The 27,500-nt window shown below is 42.3% G+C and overlaps 1 protein-coding gene across 1 annotated transcript in view; it reads left to right on the forward strand.

Moving 5' to 3' along the window:
- The window catches only part of LOC138965594 (uncharacterized), a 26,534-nt gene extending 947 nt beyond the window's left edge, over window positions 1-25,587 (forward strand). The window contains exons 2-7 of the mRNA XM_070337776.1: window positions 1,997-2,276; window positions 2,675-2,976; window positions 9,675-9,852; window positions 11,645-11,828; window positions 12,251-12,410; window positions 24,536-25,587. Of these exons, the coding sequence (XP_070193877.1) occupies window positions 1,997-2,276; window positions 2,675-2,976; window positions 9,675-9,852; window positions 11,645-11,828; window positions 12,251-12,410; window positions 24,536-25,442 (2,011 nt within the window). The 3' untranslated portion in view covers window positions 25,443-25,587. The remainder of the gene's footprint in view (window positions 1-1,996; window positions 2,277-2,674; window positions 2,977-9,674; window positions 9,853-11,644; window positions 11,829-12,250; window positions 12,411-24,535) is intronic.
- Window positions 25,588-27,500: the final 1,913 nt, after the last annotated feature.

Genomic DNA, 27,500 nt, shown 5'->3' on the forward strand with positions numbered 1-27,500 from the left:
CTCGCGCAAACGAATGTCGCGCTACCCTCCCTCCACCACCAAGACTAACAGGGGACAAGGGAGTAAACATTTAGTACACCTGGCATGGGAAGTTAGATTGCTCGTGTTAGGGTGAAGTAATGTATTCGTCAAGTTATTTATTCGTCAGGGGAGTAAAATTTGTGTACAAAATGTTTACTCGGAACTCACCTGTCGTGGGGAGTAATTTTCTCGTGTAATGGGGGGAGTACTTTTTTCGTAAAGGGAGTAACATTTTCGTACGAAATGTTTACTCCGGAGTAAAAATCTCGTGGGAGTAATTTTCTCGTGTTACACCGGCACCAAAAAAACGGCGATTCAGCGCGGTATCTGACAGTGATGTCACCAAACTGCTGAAGGACAGCGAAAACAAAAACACGATGAAAAAAACCGATTCGGATGTGCGCCTTCTTCGGAAGTTTATTAATATCCAGACTTTCAAAACACCGATCTGAGCGACATTGACCATGAACTAAACTGTAAGCATACTGTTTTAGTTTAATTCTTATTTCGTCGCTCAGGATTTTGAATCAGGATTTTGTTGTCGGGATTGATCTAAGCGGTTGCTGATGAAGAGTACTAGAGTTGTGCGCCTTGAATCACTGTCTGTCTCTCTCACCGCTTCGGCCAACTCATTATCTTCACTCAGCACTTTTCACCCCAGCACATTAGGCCAACAAAAAAAAATTGTCTGTTTCTGGTCACCCGACCGACCCTAAATTTCGGCGCCGACCCTAAACTTTTTTTTTCCAAACTCAAATTTTTTTTTTTTGGGTGGTAAAGGACAGGGTGAGAAAATGAACAACAAAAACGTGTGAAAACGAAAGTCCGCTGACGATTTGTAAATGTGTTGAGTGTCTTGTCTCTATGTATAGTGAATCCAGTCTCTTTGCGCGATTTTTAAAGTTAGTTTTATTGGTCTACATTTGGGGTAAAAAAAAAAAATTAAAAAAAAAAATCCCGACCTACCGACCCTATTTTTTTTAGCCATGTTACCAGAAACAGACAAATTTTTTTTTTTGGCCTTATGTGTATTCTTTGTTGTTTTCTTTATTTCTTCAATGTTAAAATGTATGTACGTTAGCTAAACGTGCGTTCGACTTTTAATACCCTCAGAAGTAAAGTTTGTGTCAGAATCGAGGGGACTATTTGAATGACGCGCATTTGACACTCTGAGTGATTAGGCTGAAATGAAATTGCCTCAAAATGTCGTCTGCATGACTGCATGTTCGACCCGTGTTGTTCGTTGTGTAAATAACTTAAACAATGACGACAACTCGTTGATTACTGGAAAATAAACCCTCGTGGGTATTTGCAGCCGCACACTCGTGAATTACCAAGCAGCTGCAAATACCCACTCGTGGTTTATTTTCCAGTAATCAACTCGTGGTCATTGTTTAAGCTCTATTTATCGTCTCTTCAGCATTTTAATGCTATTCGAACCGGCACGGTTGGCCTAGTGGTAAGGCGTCCGCCCCGTGATCGGGAGGTCTTGGGTTCGAACCCCGGCCGGGTCATACCTAAGACTTTAAAATTGGCAATCTAGTGGCTGCTCCGCCTGGCGTCTGGCATTATGGGGTTAGTGCTAGGACTGGTTGGTCCGGTGTCAGAATAATGTGACTGGGTGAGACATGAAGCCTGTGCTGCGACTTCTGTCTTGTGTGTGGCGCACGTTATATGTCAAAGCAGCACCACCCTGATATGGCCCTTCGTGGTCGGCTGGGCGTTAAGCAAACAAACAAACAAATGCTATTAGAGACCCGGCGCTAGTGGTTGTTGACATGATCATACTAGTACTTCTGTCCATGCAATAGCTTTCAAGAAATTAAAGCCAACAGGCATGACCAAAAGGTTCCACAGGCCGTTGATTTTCGAAACTTTTTTGTTTCACCCTATCACCACAGATCAACCAACTGCCAAGGCATTACCAAAAGGTCCAGCAGGCCCTTGATTTCCAAAACTTTTTCTTTCACCACAGATCTACCAACTGCTACCTGACTGCGCTAGCGGTTGCTGACTTGATCGTGCTGGTGATCCTGTCGGCGAACATTGTTGTGGAGCACGTGATGAGCTGCATGCGGGAGCACGAGGACATCTTCTTCGCCTTCTTCCACATCAGCACCATCTTCCTCAACATGGCGCTCTTCGCTTCGGTCTGGATAACCGTGGTGCTTGCCGTGGAGCGCTACATCGCCATCTGTCATCCCATGCAGGTGGGTGTCTTGTGTTACATTGAAAGGCGTCAAACATCGCCCTGTGTTACAGGGATGGGCGCAAAACATCGGAGGCTTCCATAAGAGCACAATACCTTGCCATTCACCGTTCTTTCCCAAAGTATTGCAACAACGTACCTTTGCGTTAGCTGTTGAAACAGGTCTTTGGAGTATTGCAGTATTAAGAAGGTGTTAGTTGGAAGGAGTTTACAGTTTATGATCATTGCTATATTATTGTTTGACACGTTACCAAGACCTGGTAGCCAATTTTTGTTGAGAGCTAGTCTTCCAACTTAAGAGATGATACCGGTTTTTTTTTAAAAACACTAAGCGCGAGCACTTCATCACCGGTTAATATCCCTAATAGGCTTAGAGGCCCGTAAAGACGTCAAGAACTAACTTTGCCATTGCCTGTATTAGCGCCTTCTTGTTTTCCCCATCAGGCGATGTCTATTTGCACAAGAACCAGAGCGCGTATCATGGTGGCAGCAGTGTTCTTCGCTGCTTTCCTGGCACGCCTGCCCAACTTCCTGGACATGCAGTTCATCGAGAAGAAAATTCGAGCAGACGACAACACGACCTACACGAAGATGGTGATGGAGTGGGGGGACGAGGATCTCTACGACAACGCCGTGTACTCCTTCGTTGTCCCGGGCTTCCTAGCGGGTTTGCTGCCCCTCATCGCCCTTGCCGTCCTCAACACCTTACTGGTGGTGGAGATCAGAAAGTCAACCCGCTACCTCAGGTAAGATACCCGCTGTTACCTATTTTCTGGTGGTGGAGAGCAGAAAGTCAACCCGCTACCTCAGGTAAGATACCCGCTGTTATCTATTTTCTGGTGGTCGAGATCAGAAAGTCAACCCGCTACCTCAGGTAAGATACCCGCTGTTACCTATTTTCTGGTGGTGGAGAGCAGAAAGTCAACCCGCTACCTCAGGTAAGATACCCGCTGTTACCTATTTTCTGGTGGTGGAGAGCAGAAAGTCAACCCGCTACCTCAGGTAAGATACCCGCTGTTACCTATTTTCTGGTGGTGGAGAGCAGAAAGTCAACCCGCTACCTCAGGTAAGATACCCGCTGTTACCTATTTTCTGGTGGTGGAGAGCAGAAAGTCAACCCGCTACCTCAGGTAAGATACCCGCTGTTACCTATTTTCTGGTGGTGGAGAGCAGAAAGTCAACCCGCTACCTCAGGTAAGATACCCGCTGTTACCTATTTTCTGGTGGTGGAGAGCAGAAAGTCAACCCGCTACCTCAGGTAAGATACCCGCTGTTACCTATTTTCTGGTGGTGGAGAGCAGAAAGTCAACCCGCTACCTCAGGTAAGATACCCGCTGTTACCTATTTTCTGGTGGTGGAGAGCAGAAAGTCAACCCGCTACCTCAGGTAAGATACCCGCTGTTACCTATTTTCTGGTGGTGGAGAGCAGAAAGTCAACCCGCTACCTCAGGTAAGATACCCGCTGTTACCTATTTTCTGGTGGTGGAGAGCAGAAAGTCAACCCGCTACCTCAGGTAAGATACCCGCTGTTATCTATTTTCTGGTGGTCGAGATCAGAAAGTCAACCCGCTACCTCAGGTAAGATACTCGCTGTATATATTATATGCTAACTCCGAGTCCGTCAGAATTATTCAACGCCGTGTACTCCTTTGTTGTAGCGGGTTTTCTGGCCAGTGGGCTGTCTCTCATTGCCCTAGCAGTTCTAAACACGTGCTTGGATTTGGAGATTAGAATGGTCCAAGCGCCACCTCAGGTGAGATACACGTTACCTGTTGTCTAAGTCCAGGTAAATTATTCAACAACAACAACACCGTACACTTCTTCCTCGTGGCGAGTTTCCTGGCCGGTTTTCTGTCTCTCATCGCCATAGTCTTTCTCAACACGTGTCTGGTGGTAGAGATGAGAAGGTCAACGTGCTACTTCAGGTAAGATACCCGTAAGATCTTCGTCTAAGTCCAAACTATTCAACAACAACGCAGTACACTTCTTCCTCGTGGAGGGTTTCCTGGTGGTAGAGATGAGAAGGTCAACGTGCTACTTCAGGTAAGATACCCGTAAGATCTTCGTCTAAGTCCAAACTATTCAACAACAACGCAGTACACTTCTTCCTCGTGGAGGGTTTCCTGATCGGGTTTCTGTCTCTCATCGCCCTAGTCTTTATCAACACGTGTCTTGTTGTCAAGATCAGAAAGTCCACTTGCTACCTCAGGTGAGATACCCGTTAACTGTTGTCTAACTTCAGGTACATTTTTCAACAACAATGCTGTGTACTCCTTAGTCGTGACGGGCTTTCTGTCTGTTGGTGGAGATTAGAAAGTCCATCCGCTATCTCAGGTGAGAATTTATTTTTCTCTCTCAGGTTAAATGCCAGTTAGCCGTTATCAACTCCTGCCTGGTGGTGGAGATCGGAAAGTCTACGAGCTACCTCAGGTAAGATACCCCGCCAGGGTAAACTTAAAGCGATGCTATACACTTTCGCCCTTTTGATCATTTGTTTGTTTGTTGGCTTAACGCCCAGTCCACCACGTAGGGTGATATCAGGGCGGTGCTGCTTTGACATTTAACGTGCGCCACACGGGCACAACACAGAAGTCGCAGCACAGGCTTCATGTCTCACCCAGTCACAGTATTCTGACACCGGACCAACCAGTCCTAGCACTAACCCCATTATGCCAGACGCCAGGCGGAGCAGCCACTAGATTGCCAATTTTAAAGTCTTAGGTATGACCCGGCCGGGGTTCGAACCCACGACCTCCCGCTCACTGGGCGGACGCCTTACCGCTAGGCCACCATGTTGCGGTCCTTTTGATCATACATAAAGTACGATTTCATGGAGTTGAATGCCTTTTAGTCCAGGTAAGTCGAACTGTTGAAACCAACTTCTCATCCTACCCCCCCCCCCCCCCCCTGATCGCTCTCGCCGTCCTCAATATACCTGTCTAGCTGGAGGTGTCAATCAGAACATCCACCTGCAACCCAGATCAAATATCCGTTGTCTCAGGTAATATACCCGTTAATCCATGTAAATTATACGGCTGTCATAAACTTTATGTGATACACCTGTCTCCCTTGATCGATCTAGCAGGTGGTGTACATCAGAAAGCCCGCCCGTTACCCTAGGTAAGAAAGTATAACCTTGAGTAGAATGAAAAAATAAAAATAAATAACAAATAAAATAAATAAAACAACTTGGTTAAAATGCTTGTTGCTTTCGGACACGTACCCGTAGCCCCTACCTCCGTAAAAAGTCTTAATTCTCATGAGAAGGCTAGGGGTTTGACTTTTCGTGGTGAAGTACTTGGAAGAAGGTGTGAGGCATGTAGATGGTCTATGTGAACAAGCAGAGGCTGTAGAATGTTTCTCTCTCTCACACATTGTGTCATTTATGTGGCATGTACCACCGGGCTCTTTCACACATTGTGTCATTTATGTGGCATGTACCTCCGGGCTCTTTCACACATTTTGTCATTTATGTGGCATGTACCACCGGGCTCTTTCACACATTTTGTCATTTATGTGGCATGTACCTCCGGGCTCTTTCACACATTTTGTCATTTATGTGGCATGTACCACCGGGCTCTTTCACACATTTTGTCATTTATGTGGCATGTACCACCGGGCTCTTTCACACATTTTGTCATTTATGTGGCATGTACCTCCGGGCTCTTTCACACATTTTGTCATTTATGTGGCATGTACCACCGGGCTCTTTCACACATTTTGTCATTTATGTGGCATGTACCACCTGGCTCTTTCACACATTTTGTCATTTATGTGGCATGTACCACCGGGCTCTTTCACACATTTTGTCATTTATGTGGCATGTACCACCGGGCTCTTTCACACATTTTGTCATTTATGTGGCATGTACCTCCGGGCTCTTTCACACATTTTGTCATTTATGTGGCATGTACCACCGGGCTCTTTCACACATTCTGTCATTTATGTGGCATGTACCACCGGGCTCTTTCACACATTCTGTCATTTATGTGGCATGTACCACCGGGCTCTTTCACACATTTTGTCATGTATGTGGCATGTACCACCTGGCTCTTTCACACATTGTGTCATTTATGTGGCATGTACCACCGGGCTTTTTCACACATTTTGTCATTTATGAGGCATGTACCACCGGGCTCTTTCACACATTTTGTCATTTATGTGGCATGTGCCACCGGGCTCTTTCACACATTTTGTCATGTATGTGGCATGTACCACCGGGCTCTTTCACACATTTTGTCATGTATGTGGCATGTACCACCGGGCTCTTTCACACATTGTGTCATTTATGTGGCATGTACCACCTGGCTCTTTCACACATTTTGTCATGTATGTGGCATGTACCACCGGGCACTTTCACACATTGTGTCATTTATGTGGCATGTACCACCTGGCTCTTTCACACATTTTGTCATTTATGTGGCAAGTACCACCGGGCTCTTTCACACATTTTGTCATTTATGTGGCATGTACCACCGGGCTCTTTCACACATTTTGTCATTTATGTGGCATGTACCTCCGGGCTCTTTCACACATTTTGTCATTTATGTGGCATGTACCACCGGGCTCTTTCACGCATTGTGTCATTTATGTGTCATGTACCACCGGACTCTTTCACACATTGTGTCATTTATGTGGCATGTACCACCGGGCTCTTTCACACATTTTGTCATTTATGTGGCATGTACCACCTGGCTCTTTCACACATTTTGTCATGTATGTGGCATGTACCACCTGGCTCTTTCACACATTCTGTCATTTATGTGGCATGTACCACCGGGCTCTTTCACACATTGTGTCATTTATGTGGCATGTACCTCCGGGCTCTTTCACACATTTTGTCATGTATGTGGCATGTACCACCTGGCTCTTTCACACATTGTGTCATTTATGTGGCATGTACCACCGGGCTTTTTCACACATTTTGTCATTTATGAGGCATGTACCACCGGGCTCTGTCACACATTTTGTCATTTATGTGGCATGTGCCACCGGGCTCTTTCACACATTTTGTCATTTATGTGGCATGTACCACCGGGCTCTTTCACACATTTTGTCATGTATGTGGCATGTACCACCGGGCTCTTTCACACATTGTGTCATTTATGTGGCATGTACCACCTGGCTCTTTCACACATTTTGTCATGTATGTGGCATGTACCACCGGGCACTTTCACACATTGTGTCATTTATGTGGCATGTACCACCTGGCTCTTTCACACATTTTGTCATTTATGTGGCATGTACCACCGGGCTCTTTCACACATTTTGTCATTTATGTGGCATGTACCTCCGGGCTCTTTCACACATTTTGTCATTTATGTGGCATGTACCTCCGGGCTCTTTCACACATTTTGTCATTTATGTGGCATGTACCACCGGGCTCTTTCACACATTTTGTCATTTATGTGGCATGTACCACCGGGCTCTTTCACACATTTTGTCATTTATGAGGCATGTACCACCGGGCTCTTTCACACATTTTGTCATATATGAGGCATGTACCACCGGGGTCTATCACACATTTTGTCATTTATGAGGCATGTACCACCGGGCTTTTTCACACATTTTGTCATTTATGAGGCATGTACCACCGGGCTCTTTCACACATTTTGTCATTTATGAGGCATGTATCACCGGGCTCTATCACACATTTTGTCATTCATGTGGCCTGTACCACCTGGCTCTCTTAAACATTTTGTCATTCATGTGGCATGTACCACTCAGGCTCTCTTAAACATTTTGTCATTTATGTGGCATGTACCACCTGGCTCTCTTAAACATTTTGTCATTCATGTGGCATGTACCACGTAGCTCTCTTAAACATTTTGTCATTTATGTGGCATGTACCACCTGGCTCTCTTAAACATTTTGTCATTCATGTGGCATGTACCACCTGGCTCTCTTACGCATTGTGTCATTCCTGTTACAGGTATCACATGTACCACTCAGGCATGTACCACCGGGCTCTTTCACACATTGTGTCATTTATGTGGCATGTACCACCGGGCTCTTTCACACATTTTGTCATTTATGTGGCATGTACCACCGGGCTCTTTCACACATTTTGTCATTTATGAGGCATGTACCACCGGGCTCTTTCACACATTTTGTCATTTATGTGGCATGTACCACCGGGCTCTTTCACACATTTTGTCATTTATGTGGCATGTACCACCGGGCTCTTTCACACATTTTGTCATTTATGTGGCATGTACCTCCGGGCTCTTTCACACATTTTGTCATTTATGTGGCATGTACCACCGGGCTCTTTCACACATTTTGTCATTTATGAGGCATGTACCACCGGGCTCTTTCACACATTTTGTCATTTATGTGGCATGTACCACCGGGGTCTATCACACATTTTGTCATTCATGTGGCATGTACCACCGGGCTCTTTCACACATTTTGTCATTTATGAGGCATGTACCACCGGGCTTTTTCACACATTTTGTCATTTATGAGGCATGTACCACCGGGCTCTATCACACATTTTGTCATTCATGTGGCATGTACCACTCAGGCTCTCTTAAACATTTTGTCATTTATGTGGCATGTACCACCGGGCTCTATCACACATTTTGTCATTTATGTGGCATGTACCACCTGGCTCTCTTAAACATTTTGTCATTGATGAGGCATGTACCACTCAGGCTCTCTTAAACATTTTGTCATGTATGTGGCATGTACCACCTGGCTCTCTTAAACATTTTGTCATTTATGTGGCATGTACCACCTGGCTCTCTTAAACATTTTGTCATTCATGTGGCATGTACCACCTGGCTCTCTTACGCATTGTGTCATTCCTGTTACAGGTATCACATGTACCACTCAGGCATGTACCACCGGGCTCTTTCACACATTGTGTCATTTATGTGGCATGTACCTCCGGGCTCTTTCACACATTGTGTCATTTATGAGGCATGTACCACCGGGCTCTTTCACACATTTTGTCATTTATGAGGCATGTACCACCGGGCTCTTTCACACATTTTGTCATTTATGAGGCATGTACCACCGGGCTCTTTCACACATTTTGTCATTTATGAGGCATGTACCACCGGGCTCTTTCACACATTTTGTCATTTATGTGGCATGTACCACCGGGCTCTTTCACACATTTTGTCATTTATGAGGCATGTACCACCGGGCTCTTTCACACATTTTGTCATTTATGAGGCATGTATCACCGGGCTCTTTCACACATTTTGTCATTTATGAGGCATGTACCACCGGGCTCTTTCACACATTTTGTCATTTATGAGGCATGTATCACCGGGCTCTATCACACATTTTGTCATTCATGTGGCCTGTACCACCTGGCTCTCTTAAACATTTTGTCATTCATGTGGCATGTACCACGTAGCTCTCTTAAACATTTTGTCATTCATGTGGCATGTACCACCTGGCTCTCTTACGCATTGTGTCATTCCTGTTACAGGTACCACCTGGCAGCAGACTCGCGCATCCATTCCGTCATCTCCAACGAGGAGAAGAAAATCACACTGATGCTCATCTTCATCATCTTCGCCTTCTTCGTCTGCCAGTGTCCATTCATGATCTACACGGGCATCACCGCCATCAATGACTACTACTTTCACAAGCTGCCGGACCTACAGGTATACTTCTTCTTCGTTCATGGGCTGAAACTCCGACGTTCACTCATGTTTTTGCACGAGTGGGTTTTTACCTGTGTGACCGTTTTTACCCCGCCATTAAGGCAGCCACCATACGCCGATTCCGGGGGAGTCATGCTGGGCATTTTCGTGTTTCTATAACCCACCGAACTCTGACATAGATTACAGGATCTTTTCGGTGCGCACTTGGTCTTGTACGTGCGTGTACACACGAAGGGGGTTAAAGCACTAGCAGGTCTGCACATAAGTTGACCTGGGAGATCGTAAAAATATCCAACCTTAACCCACCAGGCGGCCGCGTCCGGGATTTGAACTCACGATCTTCCGATTAGGAGGCCGATGTCTTATCCACTAGGCCACTGCGCCCATCTTACAGGTAAACCAAAATCCAAAAACCGATAGATTGCTAACGTTGATTGAAATTTTGGCCAAGCAATCTTCGACAAAGACCGGACTTTGGTATTGCATTTCAGCTTGGAGGCTTAAAAATTAATAAATGCCTTTGGTCATTAAAAATCGGAAAATTGTAATTATAATTATATTTTTACAAAACGATCCAAAATTACATTTATCTTATTCCTCATCATTTTCTGATTCCAAAAACATATAAATATGTTATATTCGGATTAAAAACAAGCTCTGAAAATTAAAAAAAAAATTAAAAATTTTGATAAAAATAAAATTTCTGAAATCGATTTAAAAACAATTTCATCTTACTCCTTGTCGGTTTCTGATTCCAAAAACATAATATAGATATGATATGTTTGGATTAAAAACACGCTCAGAAAGTTCAAACGAAGAGAGGTACAGAAAAGCGTGCTATCCCGCTCAGCGCGACCACTACCGCACTATCCTGGCTTGTCGATTTCACTGCCTTTACCACGGGCGGTGGACTGACGAAACTACGAGTATGCGGTCTTGGTGAAACGATGCAGTGCGTTCAATTTCATTCTGTGAGTTTGACAGCTTGTCTAAATGTAGTAATTTCGCCGTACGCGACTTGTTTTTTTGTTTCTACAGGAATGCGATTCCAGAATTGTAAAGGTATTATTGCCACAAGGCGGAATCACAATTATAATGATCTCTTTGCCACAGTTTTTTTTATGAGCGATCACTATCAATACGTTTAATTAAGCTCTTAATTGTGAAAGCCCATTCATATCATTCTTCGTGAAAAAAACACTACTGACTTCAAAGAACGGTCGGCGCAGACATGGATCGAAGCGCGACTGGAAAAAATTAACACACAGGAATGAACATCAATCGAATCAAGTATGCAGACACTGACGCACTTGGATTGTCTTTGCAATGAAGGCATGACACTTCAATGTATACTATGGGTAAAAAGTCATTAGTCAAAGCTGCCACGCTTCCGTTTGTATTTGTATTTTGTTTGTTTGTTTGTTTTGTTTTTGCAATCTTCTTAACACAGTCTTTAACGAATACAACTTGCTGTCCTTCCCAGGTGGTGTACACGATGTGACTCTTAATTGCTTTTTTTTTTTTTTTTTAACAGCCATTAAGAAACCAACAAGCAACTTCTTCCTGCACTGTTGGAAACCCAAATTTTACAGCTGTCTCAGATTAGAGATTTGTAAAGCAAACTTCCTTAAGACTGCCCTTAATTGAGCCAAAAGTTGACTTCGCGAAGTCTTTTTACCCAAAATGCAATACCAAAGCTTCGCGCAGAGAGCTTCGTGAAGCCGACTTCGCGAATCTGACTTCGCCAAATAAATATCAAGCCTTATTTACTTGTATTTTCTGTTCTTTTCAGATGGTGCACAACTTTGCCCTCGTCGTGCTCGCCATGAAGTCGGCGTGCAACTTCATCCTGTACTGCTGGTTCAGCGAGAAGTTCTGGACCACTTTCAAGCAGATCTTCTGTCTCAGGCACTGCCTGCCCGAGCAGCCCCTGGTGCACAACGGCCACAACGGCTGCCAGCGGAACGGCAACAACAGTCACAGGACCTCCTGCCTCATCACCCGCGAGACGACCTGTTGAAGGTGTTGGTGATGATGGTTGTTATTTCTGTGACACCGACAACAGTCCAAGGGCTGCTAGCGAAACTGATTTGAACGATAACTGATGGCAGCGGAACGGCAACAACAGCCTCATCACCCCTGAGACAACCCGTTGAAGGTGTTGGTGATGCTTTTTGTTGTTTCGATGCCACTGAGAACAGTCAACGGGCTGGAAGTGAAACTGGCAGAATTGGGTTGAAAGATAACTGCTACCAGCAGAGCGGCAAAAATTGCCACCGCGAGACAACCTGTTGAAGGTCTTGGTGATGATTGTTGTTGTTTCTGTGACATGGACAGTCTTCAATGAGCTGTAAGTGAAACTGGCAGAACTGAGTTCAAAGATAACTGCTGCCAGCAGAAAGCAACCACAGTTACCAGACCGGGTACCCACTGGACCTCCTGCCTCATCACCCGCGAGACGACCTGTTGAAGGTGCTCGAGATGAGTTTTGTTGTTTCTGTGACAATGGCAACAGTCTTGTTCTTCTTCTTCAGCATTCCAGAATTGTCTGGTTACGTGTGAGCTCGTTTGCCCATTTGGGTTCCCCACACTATACTCTGAGAGCATAGTCAGCTTCACTCAGCTTTTGTTGAGTAGGCATGCTGGGTATTTTCGTGTTTCCCTAACCCACCGAACTCTGACATGGATTACAGGATCTTTTCCGTGCGCACTTGGTCTTGTGCTTGCGTTTACACACGAAGGGGGTTAAGTCACTAGCAGGTCTGCACATAAGTTGACCTGGGAGATCGGAAAAATCTCCACTCTTAACCCACCAGGCGGCAGCGACCGGGATTCAAACTCACGACCTCCCGATTAGGAGGCCGACGTCTTACCACCACGCCACTGCGCCCGTCTGGCAACAGTCAATGGGCTGTTAGTGAAACTGGTAGATCTGAGCTGAAAGATAACTGCAGCAAGCGGAACGGCATAAACATCATCACCCGCGTGACAACCTGTTGAAGGTCTTCAACATTATTTCTGTCGGTTTGATGGCACTGACAACAGTCACTTGCCTGAAAGTAAAACTGGCAGAACTGAGTTGAAATATATCCTGCTTCTGATCCTTTAGTGACTAAGATGGATGTTTGTCGGGGACAATATTCAAGATCAAAAACAGCTTTTGTTTAATTTTCCATCGGGCAACCTGCTCAACGACTTGAAGTCACCTTTGAGTAAAGAACTGCAATGACAGTGTAATAACCGTTGGTAGGAAAGGAATACTTGACCTAATGTAATCATCGCTCGCGAGACGACATGCTCAAGGTAGTGGTGGTGCTTTGGGGTGTTTACGGTAGTCTATATGACTCCCATTGCCGATATGACAACGCCCACTGCAGTTTTAACAATCCTCATCATTCCTGGGGAGATAGGAGTGAAACCTACAGCCTCGCTATGACCTAGACTTAAAATATACAGCCTCGTTCTGATCATGGGAGAAAGTCTTCAATCGCCTGATAGTGGACACACAGCACAAAAAACTGCTTTGTTTGGCTTCCCCGAATATTTATTTATTTATTAAGGAGATTTCTATAGCGCATAACTAAAAGCACTATGCGTAAACAGCATCCCGTGCCTTTCGACTTAAAGCCATGGGAGCATTCACCACAAAGGCATGGGAACATTCGCCTCAAAGGCTTGGGAATGGTCGCCTCAAAGGCTTGGGAACATTCGCCTCAAAGGCTTGGGAACATTCGCCTCAAAGGCTTGGGAAAATTCGTCTCAAAGGCTTGAGAACATTCGCCTCAAAGGCATCACAGCATTCGCCTCAAAGTCTTGGGAACTTTTGCCTTAAAGGTTTGGGAACATTCGTCTCAAACGCTTGGGAACATTCTTCGCAAAGGTATGGGAATATTTGCCTCAAATACTTGGGAACATTATCCTCAAAGGCATGAAAACATTCGTCTCGATGGCATGGGAACATTGCTATGAACCTTGCTGTCGCTGTGCCAAAGGCCAATGACCTGGAAATCGTAAATTACAGCTTAAAAAAAGCAGTGCGCGAGAAATGTTTCGTTGCTCCAGGGTCTCTGTAACAAGGCTTGCTGACTGCTTTACATTTTATAATGTGCTGTGCGTGCGAGGACTTGTCTGATACAAACTTTGATACTGCTTCAGGACGGTTGGGGTGAGTATTACATTCAGGGCTCCCCAAAATGCGCCTCCCTGCGTCCTATACGCATTAGAAGCCGAAATCACGTGCAAGAAATTCTTTGAGGGGGTCCCGGGACGTACTAAACATATAAAGAGCGGATCCCGGGACGCACTACATTTTCGCTATCGTGCGTACTGTAGGTTCTCTTTTCATACTGTAGTCGTCAGTCAATTATACTGCAAGCACAAATGCCAATTTCACGCCGGAACGATATGGAGAGTGTGTGTGTGTGTTCCATTTAACAAGGTATAGTTGAAGTGTCCTCTTCAAATATTCTGACGAAAAAAGACACTTCATATCACACTATTCGTGATAACAATGTGTTATATGAACACAGGGGGGGTTGAGGACCATGTACTCTTCGGACCCTCTGAAACTCCGCGTGGGGGATCCTTGGACCCTCTAAACATTAAAAGTGGGGGTCCCGGGACCCTCTGGGACAGGCGTCCGTGGGGAGCCCTGACATTGTGAAAAGTGTAAATGAGTTGTGTTCATGCACACACAACATGATCGCAGTGGTTTGTGGAGAGTCACCCAAAGGTTACAAAGAGCTTGACAGAAGCAATGCTTATGTAAAATATTCATCCTCATGTGATGGACAAGAATATAAACGAGAACAGGGCAGACTAGGAAAGAGAGTTTTGAGTGAGCATCTTTGTGTGTGTGCTTTTGCGCGCCTTCTGACAGACAGAAAGATGGATCTCGGAACAATAGAGAGAGGCGGGGGGGGGGTGGGAAGGGGGGAGACAGACAATGACAATGACAATGACAAATCTTTATTTTTCGAGGGTGACAAGAATAAGCATAGATATGCTTTTTTGCATCTGGCCCTCGCCCTAAAGAGGGACTAAACTATTTTACTATAACTATGACTAGGGAAAAAAAGGTTACATAAAAACATTAATGGTAGAACATATAAGTTTATGTACATGAAGCGCATTATGTAGAAGCATTGTAGATCATAAGGTAGTGTTCAAAATTGGGTGTAAAGCAATGAAGATAAACGGAAAGTAACCCAACAATACATTAGCTCAGCAAAACAATGTATTACAGAGCCAAATCTTCGTGATTTTGTCACAATAAACCATAATTCCGATAATGAACAACTGTATACAAAGAAAACATACCAATCAAGTTTATTTGTTCATAGAGTTCATTAAATGGAAAGAATATTTGGTTCTAAAAGAATCTGTGTTGGTGGATTGCCGCAGGGCGTCCGGAAGAGCGTTCCAGAGGCTGCTTCCTGAATAAACAAGACTTGATTTAAATAGGTCTATCCTAGGAAGAGGAGTGTTTAGTTTTATAAAGTGGTGCGAATTCTTCAAAGAGAACTTTGAGCAAATGGTTTCGGGTGCATTTTCTGTCATAATTTTATGCATCATTATTCCTTTGTTGTAATTCATTCTTGACTTCAGAGGTAGGACCCCTATGTTGATGTAGTCTGAGTCGGTGAGAGTAGTCTGTTTGAGTAATACTACTTTTAGCGCTCTTTTGTGTAATCTGCTGAGTAGCTTTAGGGAATTATCACTTGCAGAGTCCCATAGAGTGGATGCGTAATCAATAAGAGACTGAATATGAGCAGTGAAAAATAACTTCCTGGCTTGACAATTAAGGAAGTGTTTAATTCTAGATAAGAGGTACACTTTCTTTGACACTAATTTACTAAGTTGTTCAATGTGAGTTGACCAAGACAGGTTGTTATCGATGTGGACACCTAGAACTTTGTGATGGTCGACTTTTTCCACTATATTGCCGTCAATCATTAAATCGGGACCAGTTGAGGTAAAATTCTGTCGTTTTTGTCTAGTTGTAATTATCATATATTTGGTTTTCTTTGGGTTAAGAGACATGTGATTTAGGTCAGTCCATTCTGTCAGCTGGTTTAGACTTCCTTGGAGGGATTCTGATAAGCGAGTTAAATTTTTGTTACTGGAGTGAATTGTGGTATCATCTGCAAAAAGTTCACATAAATGTTGAATATAAAGGGGGAGGTCATTAACATATATTGAGAAGAGCAGAGGTCCTAATACCGATCCTTGTGGTACACCGTAATCTACAGCTTGCATGCTCGATGCTCTAGTGTTTGTAAGAACTGTCTGTTGTCTGTCAGAGAGGAATGAACTAACAAGATTGATAGTATCATATCCGACGCCATACAAACCGAATTTTCTAAGCAATAATGTGTGATCAATTACGTCAAAGGCTTTTGCAAAGTCTACGAAAATGGCACCACAGAATTCATTATCGTTTATTTTGTCCAACCACTGATCAACAAGAGAGATTAAGGCAGTGTGGCAGGAATGCTTAGCTCTAAATCCTGATTGTTTAGGATGGAATAAGTTGTTTTGGTTGAAATGTGTTAGGATGTGTTTGTTGATATGCTTTTCCAGTGGTTTTGATAACACAGACAAAATGGAAATTGGCCTATAATTTGAGGGGTCTCTTTTGTCACCTGATTTAAACAGAGGAATGACTTTAGCCTGTTTCAGGGCGACTGGAAAATATTTTTTGTCTAAACAGAGATTGTAAATGTAGGTAAGTGTTTCAGAAATTACGGGGGCTGACAATTTAAGAATCCTACCATCAAGCCCATCGAGCCCCCGGGTGCCTGTTTGCTTGAGGTGTGTAAGTGCGTGAAAAACTTCAGGTACTGTAAGAAGGGGAATTTTTGCTGGACATGAAATTTGTTTTGATTTGCAAAATTCTTCTAAAACTTTCAAATCATTTAATTTGGACTTGTCATTTTTAATCACAGTTTCAGCAATTTTGGAAAAATGTGTGTTTAAAGCATCGGGAGATATGTCCTTGATACAACTCGGATGACTGGCAGCCTTTTTATTCGTAAGTTCATTTATTGCCTTCCATATATTCTTTGAGTTTTGCTTTGAACTTGATGCTAGGTCACGAAAATATTTTATCTTTTTTGTTCGTTTAAGTGAATTTACCTTATTTCTCTGTTCTCTGTATTCCTCTTCCTTGCCAACCGACTTTAAAAAATCGCGATGGTCAATGGCATGTTGTAAATCATTATCAAACCATTTAGGTTTTACAATGTGCCTAACTCTCTTTATTCTCCACGGAGCATGTTTATCGTATATGTCATTGAAGGCACTAAGCCAATGTGTTAGGGCTTCGTCCGGATCCGTAAAATTGTAAGTATCAGATAGTGGGGAATTCCAAAGTTCATGTAGAAAGGTGTCTTCGTTAAATTGAGAAAAAGAGCGGTATTTTATTGTCTTGTGACCAACTTTAGGAATTTTGACACCCTTTCTTGACCATGTTAAACAGACAGGAAAATGATCGCTGCAACCATTGGCTGGAACACAACATTCGACAATATTATGGTGATCAGTAACATAGATATGATCTATCAGAGTACTGCTGGATGATGTGACTCTAGTGGGAGTGTTGACTATTTGTTTAAGATTATAGAGGTTAATCATATCAACCCACTGCTTGTTTTGTTTAAGCAAATCAACATTAAAGTCTCCCAACAGAATTGTTTCCTTTGACTCGAGCAGAACTGCATCTAACATCTGTGTAAAGTTATCTGACCAGTTTGCTCGCTCTGCGGGATTTCTATAACAAAATCCTATGAGGAGTGGAGGTGCTCCTCTCAACTTAACTTCAATCCACACAGATTCCACGAAGTTCTCAAGGTGTATTATTCGTGTATAACTAATTGATTCACTTATGTACAAAAGTATACCAGTTTCTCTACTTTGCTGAGGGTCTCTGCGTAACGTACTGTAACCTGGAATAACAACGTCAGAATCCGAAATCTGAGGTGTTAATCTTGATTCTGTGATCCCAAAAATGTGAAAACTTGTTCCAGTATTTAACAGCATTGTAGAAATATCATTGATTTTATTTATAGCATGGTTAATGTTCAGGTGCCCAACACGGAGACCCTGTTTTGTTGGCCATGTAGTAGGAGAGCTACTCATATTTAAGCTCAAGTAGCGTTTTGGGGCGTTTTTTGTTTGTTTGTTTGTTTAATTAAACAATATACTTATTGATACTGAATCAGCTAATTATCCAGTAAGCAAGACAACAAAATAATGAAGAGATACAAAACAGTGATGGAACCAAAATGATATATGACACTTTACGAAACACAACGTCAAGCGTAAATTAACTAGTAAAGAGACAAGGAACTGTTTCCGACGACAAACTAGGTAAACAGCGAAAACAAACAATAAGCAAGTAGAAAATCGAAAAGCAGACAAGCACAATTAGGAAACAGGAAAATAAAAATAAAACGGTACTGTTACCGTTTATAATGATAAAGAACCAAACTAAAACTACAGAACTAGTGTAATAGACTCTTAACAAGTCTGACACAAAGCCAGAGAAGAAGAGCCAAATAGACAGAAAGACACACACACACACACAGACTGACAAACAGACAGAGACAGGCAGACAGACGGGTATCCAGAGAGAAACACACACACACGCACGCACGCACGCACGCACACACACACACACACACACACACACACACACACGCACGCACGCACTCACGCACGCACACACACACACACAATCACACACTCACAAACACACACACACACATAGAGGCGATTTTCGTTCCCGTGAAGTGTGATGGGAGTAGTATATTTAGTGCTGAGAATGCTAATTACACCCGAGAGAGGCATGTAGTTACAGCAGACACAAGTTTGAATGACGGAATGAAGGATAGGCATTGTTAACTAACTTGTAGGTTGCGACGCCATGGAGAGTATTATACTAGCAGACGTCGACCGAAAATAATTTCTGTTACAAATATCGGACGAAAAAAGGACGTCGTTATCGTCGAGTACCTTTACCCATCTTTACTCAGGTGCGTAGGAGACACTTTGTTGAAGACCAAAATAATTCATGAGGTTTTATTGGTCTTGTTTTTCCACAGTTTCTAGATACAGAATAAGGGTTGTTGACGTACAAACAAGCTTTCTGTACCAAAACCATTTGATATTTACCATGAAAAATAAGACAACTCTCATAGAGAATCATTGTGTGCTACACGAAATCTTCGCAGATGATACGCAGATCAATCATTCCGCATCACATGACAAGTACCCAGATTTGGTTCTGTCGCTACAGGAGTGTGTGAGAGATGTCGGGGCATGAATGGAAGAGAACACACTCAAACTAAATGACGACAAAACTGAAGCCATGCGTTTTTCATACTCCATCCCTACCCATGCTAAGTCTATTTCAGAACTCCCACAGGCCATCTCTTTGAACAATATTGACATCAAGTTCTCGGATACATCCCGTGATCTCGGAGTCTTTTTTGACAAAGATCTTAGCATTTAACAGCATGTAGTCCAAACATGTAAAGCAGCGCGAATGGAGATCCGGCGTATAGGTTCCATTCGACAGTACCTTACCGAAGACGCAACCAAAAGACTAGTCTGTTCCGGCATACTCTCTAGATTAGACTACTGTAATTCACTGCTCGCTGAATGTCCCAAATCTGTCACCAAGCCCCTGCAACTAGTCCAGAACGCTGCCGCTAGACTCGTGTTTCGAACACCTATGAAACAAAGCGTCACGCCTCTACTCAAACAGCTACATTGGCTTCCAGTCGAACAAAGAATTAAATACAAGATCTGCTGCATATTCTATCAAATTGCCGCGGGCACGGCTCCACAGTACCTGTCCGATCTCGTGCAGAAAAACAATCCTGAAAGGGTTGTCCGCTCTGCCTCCCAAAATAAATTTGTCAAAGCTCCTAAGTATCAGAGGGACGATCATGGTGGCCGCTGTCTTTCAGTCGCAGCTGATCATATCTGGAACAAACTCCCTTTGTCTCTACGTCTCAGTCCATCTCTGCCTTCTTTCAAAGCAAATTTCAAGACTCACCTCTTCAGAGAAGCATTCTAGAAGGTTAATGTTGATGATGTAGTTGTCGCGACCCTGTGAATGTGCACTTTCGGATGAACAATGTTTACTGTGTGTGTGTGTGTGTGTGTGTGTGTGTGCATTATAATTGTTGTGTATACTGAGAGTTCGTTCCTGTAAGAGCCTCTGGATTTTTGTAACATTTATGTTTTGTTTTTGGTTTTGTTGTAAAGTGTTTATGATTGTGTTCTATTCCGTCAATGGCGTCATTCTGGTAATGATGTTGTTATTGCTTTTGTAAAGCGCTTTGTGTGTTCGAAAGCGCTATAGAAATCACCATTATTATTATTATTATTAAAATAGCACGCAAAAGACAAATTATTATGCGTCTGACAGAAATTTGATTACACCCACGTCTATTTCATCCCAGCAGTTGTACGAACAAAAAAAAGGCGGATTTCACGTAAAGGATCTACTGCTGCTCACACAGGATTTGCTATACTACAAAATAAGATTACAATACTATACAATACAATACAATACAAAACAATGGGTCCTCTTCGAATATTCTCATGAAAAACGATACTTCATTTAACACTATTCGCAATAACAATGCGTAATATGAACACAGGGGGGTTTGGGGACCATGATCTTTTGGTACCCTCTAAAACTCCGCGGAGGGGGTCCATGGACCCTCTAAACATTAAAAGTGGGGGTCCCGGGACCCTCTAGGACGGGCGTCCATGGGGAGCCCTGACAATACTATGCTATACTATGCTTTGCTTTGTTATGCTGTGCTATGCTATGTTATGCTATGCTATCCTATGCTATACTTTACTATACTTTACTATACTATACTATACTATACTATACTATACTATACTATACTATACTATAATATACTATACTATGGCTAAGGAGTAGGATACATTGATCGACGACACTATGGTACAAGCTCCTGTGGATGTACGCATAGGATATCCTCCTTTGAATTCACGCCAACAAGGGTGCACCAGATTGAGCTTTTTGCAGGCAACATTTTGCAATCTATTTCATGAAGATGTTCCGCTGCCTTGACTTTGTGAAATTCATTTTATTTTCTTCTTCTCTAAATTGAATTATTTTGGAAATGGGTCTGCCTTTGGCGATTTTCAGATTCCCAAACATTGGGAAACCATCCACAATTTCAAAGAATATCTGAATCTGGAACATGACTCTTCAGTTTTGAAAACCTTTCCAAAACCTTTCAAACAGCTGGAACTCTAAACCAAGCAATTCAGCTGAGAAAATGACGAGATGGGATGCTAAAGCAACAAGGGGGTGAAGGGGTGGGGGGTGGGGGGGGAGCGGGTTGTTGCTTTAGCGCAATTTGTGTTACTGCCTTTGGTTTTTGGTGCACTTTATTCAGTCACAGACTAGCTATAGCCTGCAGTCATGTATCTATATATCCACCACATGTCTCACACAACCCTCGCAATTTTTCGGTCTTAGTGCACTAGGTCAAGTCAGCGCTTTAATTGCCAATGCCTCACCCTCACAGCTGATAATGTCGATCGTTATTTCACTGACTCCGGAAAACTGCACGTCTCAATACATCAATTCCTGAAATGTCAGGTGGAGTCTCCGACACAACCACCGCTTTCCCCATCCATTATTGCTCTTGTTATCCTAGACCCTTACCGCCGCACTTCGGCGAATAGATACACTTTGTTTCTCTGAGATACCGGCAAAAAGACATGCCAGACAGCAACCCTCCTGCGGCATATCCGGTCAAACTAGCGAGCGGCTTGATGTATGGGTCTGGCCAAGGAAGTGGGTAACTCTGTGCTTTGGGCTGTTTTTGTTGCAATATCGGGCATTTTGTTTTCTTTCTGGGTGCTAACAATGTCAGGTACAAAATTAGCAGCTGCAGACAGTACATGTGCATCTGTGGCTTCGGATATACCGTCTGAAATATGACGCACAGGGAGAAAGAGCGGTGGGGGAGGGGGGCAGCAGGGGGTGGAAGGAAGGGGTATGGTGAGCGGTATGGAGGGGTGGGGGTCTAAAAACTAGACAAGACAGCGACGCATAAAAAATCAAAACCCACAGAACGTTACAGAAATACAAGTAATAAGGAGAACACTAAGAAAAAATAAATTTACCATATAGCATACAATTCATTGGTAATGCTAAGCTTTTGTACGCGCAGGTATACACTACTTTCAATGCATTGACTGTGAGATACAATGAAGAAAATGACCTGCATTGCGAGATAAATCACATGGAAGGACTCCTCCCAATAAATAACCCTTGCTGTTGTCACTGGTATACATATAAACTTGTTGTATACATGTAAGACGACGCCTATAAAGTAGGAAAAAAAGTGGCTGCTCTCAAGGGTGACTTCACATCACAATTACAGTCGAATCTATATATAACGATCACCCAAGGTACCAACCAAAAGTAGTCGTTATGGACAGGTGGCCGCTATTAAAAAGTGAATGAAATGAGGGGAAAAGCTCGTCTTGAATCCTTTGGGATGGACGTAGAGGACAGGTGGTCGTTATGGAGAGAGGTCGCCAAGGCAGGTTCGACTGTATCACTTTACAATATTTATGAACACGTTCTTTCAGTGACAAATTCCCCAAATCATGTTCATCTCCACATGTTACCAGATATCACCTATTTATTTTCACTCTCTGTTGTATACATGTAATTTGAAATATGGCGTTTAAACATTCCAAACCGAATTTTGTTGTTGAAGCTTTAATGTCGAAAGAAACTGAAGATAAACAAGCGTTCGTTGCAGTATATATATAGCTGCTTGTACATAGTTTTTTCTCTGTTATAAATTCCCTCTTGGCGCTGTGAATATGATTATATTGAACTAATTTCAAATGTCAAGCGTTTGAGCTGTCATTTGTTTGTATTGTACATATATGTTTCATGTGATGATTGAATACTGTCCAGAACGGGACTGACAAATATATACGATATAATCGCGTTCATTTTAAATGGCAGTTATCGGCTTTCGGTTTAGGTAAATGTAGAGATTTTAGCCTTCACACAAACCACGTTAAGGAGCAAGTTCTGCCTAGAAAATGGGTCGGTCTAACGCTCCTTGTGTGAATGATTAGGCCTAAAAAGAAAATAGGTGTGGTTACGGTAACCCGACCTACCCTATTTTTAGGGGCCGACCCTATAACTTTTTATTACATTTGTCAAAAAACAAAAAAAAACAAAAAAGAGTGCAGAAAACGCAATGAAAGCGAAATCGCCCGAGTCGCACACTTATTTCCCTGTCAAGTAGGTTTAATTTGTACACATTAGAAAAAAAAGTTTAAAACAAAAAGTGATTGCCTACCTTCCTACCCTATTTTTTTGGCTATGTTACCGTAACCACACCTATTTTTTTTTTTTTTTTTGCCTTACTGTCGTGCTTGCATGTCAGAAACGGCGTCTGGGGGGAACTTAACACACAGGAAAAATGTCCTCTCAGTGCTTTAATAACAGTGGAAGAGTATTTGAAATCCAAAACAAACTGGATGTCTGTGTTCTTCCCTAGTCTTTGGGATTTATTTATCTTAAATACAGATGTTAATTCATTTTATTGTATTCAGTTTTGGAATAGTGTGTCTTACTTGACAGTTCAGTTTTCATTCCCTTGCTATTTCTTTTCGATTTAATTAATACCGTGGAGTTGTGTTTTCGCTGTTGTTGTTTGTTTTTTAACTTGCAGTTGCTCTCTATTTTGTGAGTTTGTTATTTTTCCTTCGGTGGCGTGGAAAAATGTCGAATCAGAACAGTCCTCTCAACATGTTAATTTTATCCAAAGGTCTGTTAACATAGTTAACATATATTTTTTGTCACCGTCGCGATATAACCTTCGTGGTTGAAAACGACGTTAAACACCAAATAAAGAAAGAAAGAAAGAATATTTTTTTCAAAGTGTGACTCACTTTTCTGAACAGCATAATTTTGTGGTGTGCACGTGTGTACCACTGTCTAATAAAAAGTCACATAATACGCGGGAAAATGTGTGAACACAATTATGAATATTAATAAAACATTGTATAACGAATCGATTGGTGTCTGTTCCATATTCTCTCTCTCTCTCTCTCTCTCTCTCTCTCTCTCTCTCTCTCTCTCTCTCTCTCTCTCTCTCTCTCTCTCTCTCGAGATCAAGAGAGGATATTATAATCATCCATGTATGTACCGATATACTTTGCTTATGTCTACTGGAAATGTCAGTCAAATATCCAAATTAGCACAATATATTTATCAGGGAATGAAAAGATTAATCACTGTGACATGATTTATGTACACATGTATTACTGTTTGATGTGTACACATTTGGGTCATAATTATATGAAACAACACAATATTCTACTAGGATTATGTTGTATATGGGCGCATACCCTTCAGAAGGGGCTCTGGGCTAAAAATGAATAAACTTTCGTATTCGTATTCGTATTCGTATTCTCTCTCTCTCTCTCTCTCTCTCTCTCTCTCTCTCATTCTCTCTCTCTCCCTCTCTCCCTCTCTCTCTTTCTCTCTCTCCCTCTCTCTCTCTCCTCTCTCTCTCTCTCTCTCTCTCTCTCTCTCTCTCTCTCTCTCTCTCTCTCTCTCTCTCTCTCTCTCTCTCTCAAAAGGGAAAAAGGGAGTCATTGGTATTCTAAAATGTTTATGGCAACTGGGTGACAGATCTCCAGCTATTTTTTTCAAGCTTTTCGACGCACAGATTCAACCGATGCTGTCATATGGTGCCGAAGTTTGGGGGGTTGAAGCAGACCATACACCTATAGAGAGAGTTCATTTATTCGCACTTAAACGTTTTTTGAATACGAGTATGAGAACACCAAATGCTATGGTCTATGGAGAAACGGGAAGGTACCCCTTGTTTATAAACAGCTTTGTTAAATGCATTCGTTTTTGGCTACGTATATTGAGGATGCCACATCATCGCCTTCCGAGCAAGGCGTATAAAATGCTGAAATATCTCCATGAACAAAATAAGAAAACATGGGCCTCCTCGATCTGTTACACTCTGTACATGTACGGTTTTGATAAAGTATGGGAAAACCAAGGTGTTGGCGATGAGAGGGCGTTCCTGACAGCATTTAAAGAAACACTTATTTCATCCTATAAGCAAACCTGGCTTGAAAATGTACAAGCAAGTGAACGTTTCTCTCTGTACAGAACCTTCAAATCAACCCTAACATTATCCAACTATTTAAGTGATTTGAAACATATTAAAGCTAGAAATCTTCTGATTAGACTTAGATTGGGAGTATCTCCTCTGAAAGTGCATCGATTTCGCTTTAATTTAAATGCAACCTCCGCTGATTTATCTTGTCCATTTTGTTGTGGCAGTGTTGAAGATGAAGTCCACTTTGTTTTAGTATGCCCTAAATATGCTGAGTTAAGAGAATATTATATTCCACAAAAATACACTAGAATCCCATCATTGTTTAAATTAACCATGCTGTTTTCAAACACTAGTAAGCCGCTATTGCTACGTTTTTCTACATTTGTCATGAAGGCGCTTTCCATTCGTAATCCATAGTCCGTAAACGAAACAGGGCGATGTTCTTGTTTTTGTTCACTATGTGCATTTGTATGCTGGTGCTGGAGATGTGCTCATCTCCATGAAAAGGGCCCAAGGCCTACTCATTAAAACATTCAGACTCTCTCTCTCTCTCTCTCTCTCTCTCTCTCTCTCTCTCTCTCTCTCTCTCTCTCTCTCTCTCTCTCTCTCTCTCTCTCTCTCTCTCTCTCTCTCTCTCTCTCTCTCTCTCTCTCTCTCTCTCTCTCTCACCCCCCGCGGGTTAGGGGGAGTCCCATATTGGTTGGGACGAGAAAGAATTTACCCGATGCTACCCAGCATGTCGTAAGAGGCGACTAACGGTTCTGTTTCTCCTTTTACCCTTGTTAAGTGTTTCTGGTATAGAATATAGTCAATGTTTGTAAAGATTTTAGTCAAGCAGTATGTAAGAAATGTTATGTCCTTTGTACTGGAAACTTGCATTCTCCCAGTAAGATCATATATTGTACTACGTTGCAAGCCCCTGGAGCAATTTTATTAGTACTTTTGTGAACAAGAAACAATTAACAAGTGGCTCTATCCCATCTCCCCCCTTTCCCCGTCGCGATATAACCTTGAATGGTTGAAAACGACGTTAAACACCAAATAAAGAAAAGATCTCTCTCTCTCTCTCTCTCTCTCTCTCTCTCTCTCTCTCTCTCTCTCTCTCTCTCTCTCTCTCTCTCTCTCTCTCTCTCTCTCTCTCTCTCTCTCTCTCATATTAACCACAAGACAGAAACGACAAAATCCATTATCGAGCATTCCACCTCTTTATATTAAAAATCAAGTATTGGAAGAAGTGTCTCACCATAAAGTCCTTGGTGTAAAGATTGATAATAATTTATCATGGCATGATCACATTGATTACATCTGTAAGATTGCTTCCCAAAAAATATATCAGTTATCAAAAATAAAACACTTCTTGAATCTCCACTCGCGAAAGATTTTTTTTTTCAATTACATCTTGTCAAATATTGATTATGCATCCACTGTATGGGATTGTGCAAGTGCTAATGTTTTGAAACCTTTAGCCAGTCTTCACAGAAGAGCAGTTAAGCTTATTATGCTAAAAAATCAGATTCTGAAGGAGTGAAGATTAATGTATAATAAAAAACGCTGGCGCTGGACCCGAGTACTCTTCAGACTGGCTCGCTCCCCCAGTATGAAAGTTTTTGTCTTGTGCACGTGGATTTAAAAAAAAAATATATATATTTATTTTACACAATTAAAAAAATTATTAGAGTAAAATAAAACATTAAAACGTTCATAATAAACAATAGTAAACAAGAATTTAAAAAATAAAATAAAAAATAGACCGCCCATGCCGGGAATCGAACCCGGATCCCTTGGATTTAAAAAAAAAAAAAAAAAGTGATTTATTTATTTTACACAATTAAAAAAATTATTACAGTAAAATAAGACATTAAAACGTTCATAATAAACAATAGTAAACAAGAATTTATTATTAAAAAAAATATATAAAAAAATAAAAAAAACAGACAGCCCATGCCGGGAATCGAACCCGGATCACTTTAGCCATAGTCGGAAACCCTTTCCACCAAGCCACCAATTCTATCATTCGCCAGTGAACTCAAATGCCTATACTCCTCGCGCACAGTGGTACACGCACGCAAAGCACGCACGCACGCAATAAGCCTGGTGTCGCTGTCGCTGGCTGGCTGGCGGATTAGCCGAACGGCTGTTCTATCCCACCGCGAATTGCGCCCGCCGTTAAGAGTGGATTTTGTGATTTATTTGGCATTTAGGTCCCAGGTAACATTATGAAGTTTTAATACGATCAATCGGACCTATTATCAAGTTAGTGTATCAACTTTTGAACGAACTGCGCCCAGTAGTTTCCCAGCAATAAGCTGTTAAGTCGAGACAGACACACACACAGACACACAATTAAAGTCTGCTGGACCCTCCTACTGCGTACTCGGGGATAAAGGTGTTATAATGCATAAAGTGATGTCAGGATATGCACCGGAGACATTACGTCATAATTTTATTTTGAACTATAACAGACTAAAAATCATA

The sequence above is a fragment of the Littorina saxatilis genome, linkage group LG4 (assembly GCF_037325665.1).
Source record: "Littorina saxatilis isolate snail1 linkage group LG4, US_GU_Lsax_2.0, whole genome shotgun sequence".
NCBI lineage: Eukaryota > Metazoa > Mollusca > Gastropoda > Littorinimorpha > Littorinidae > Littorina > Littorina saxatilis.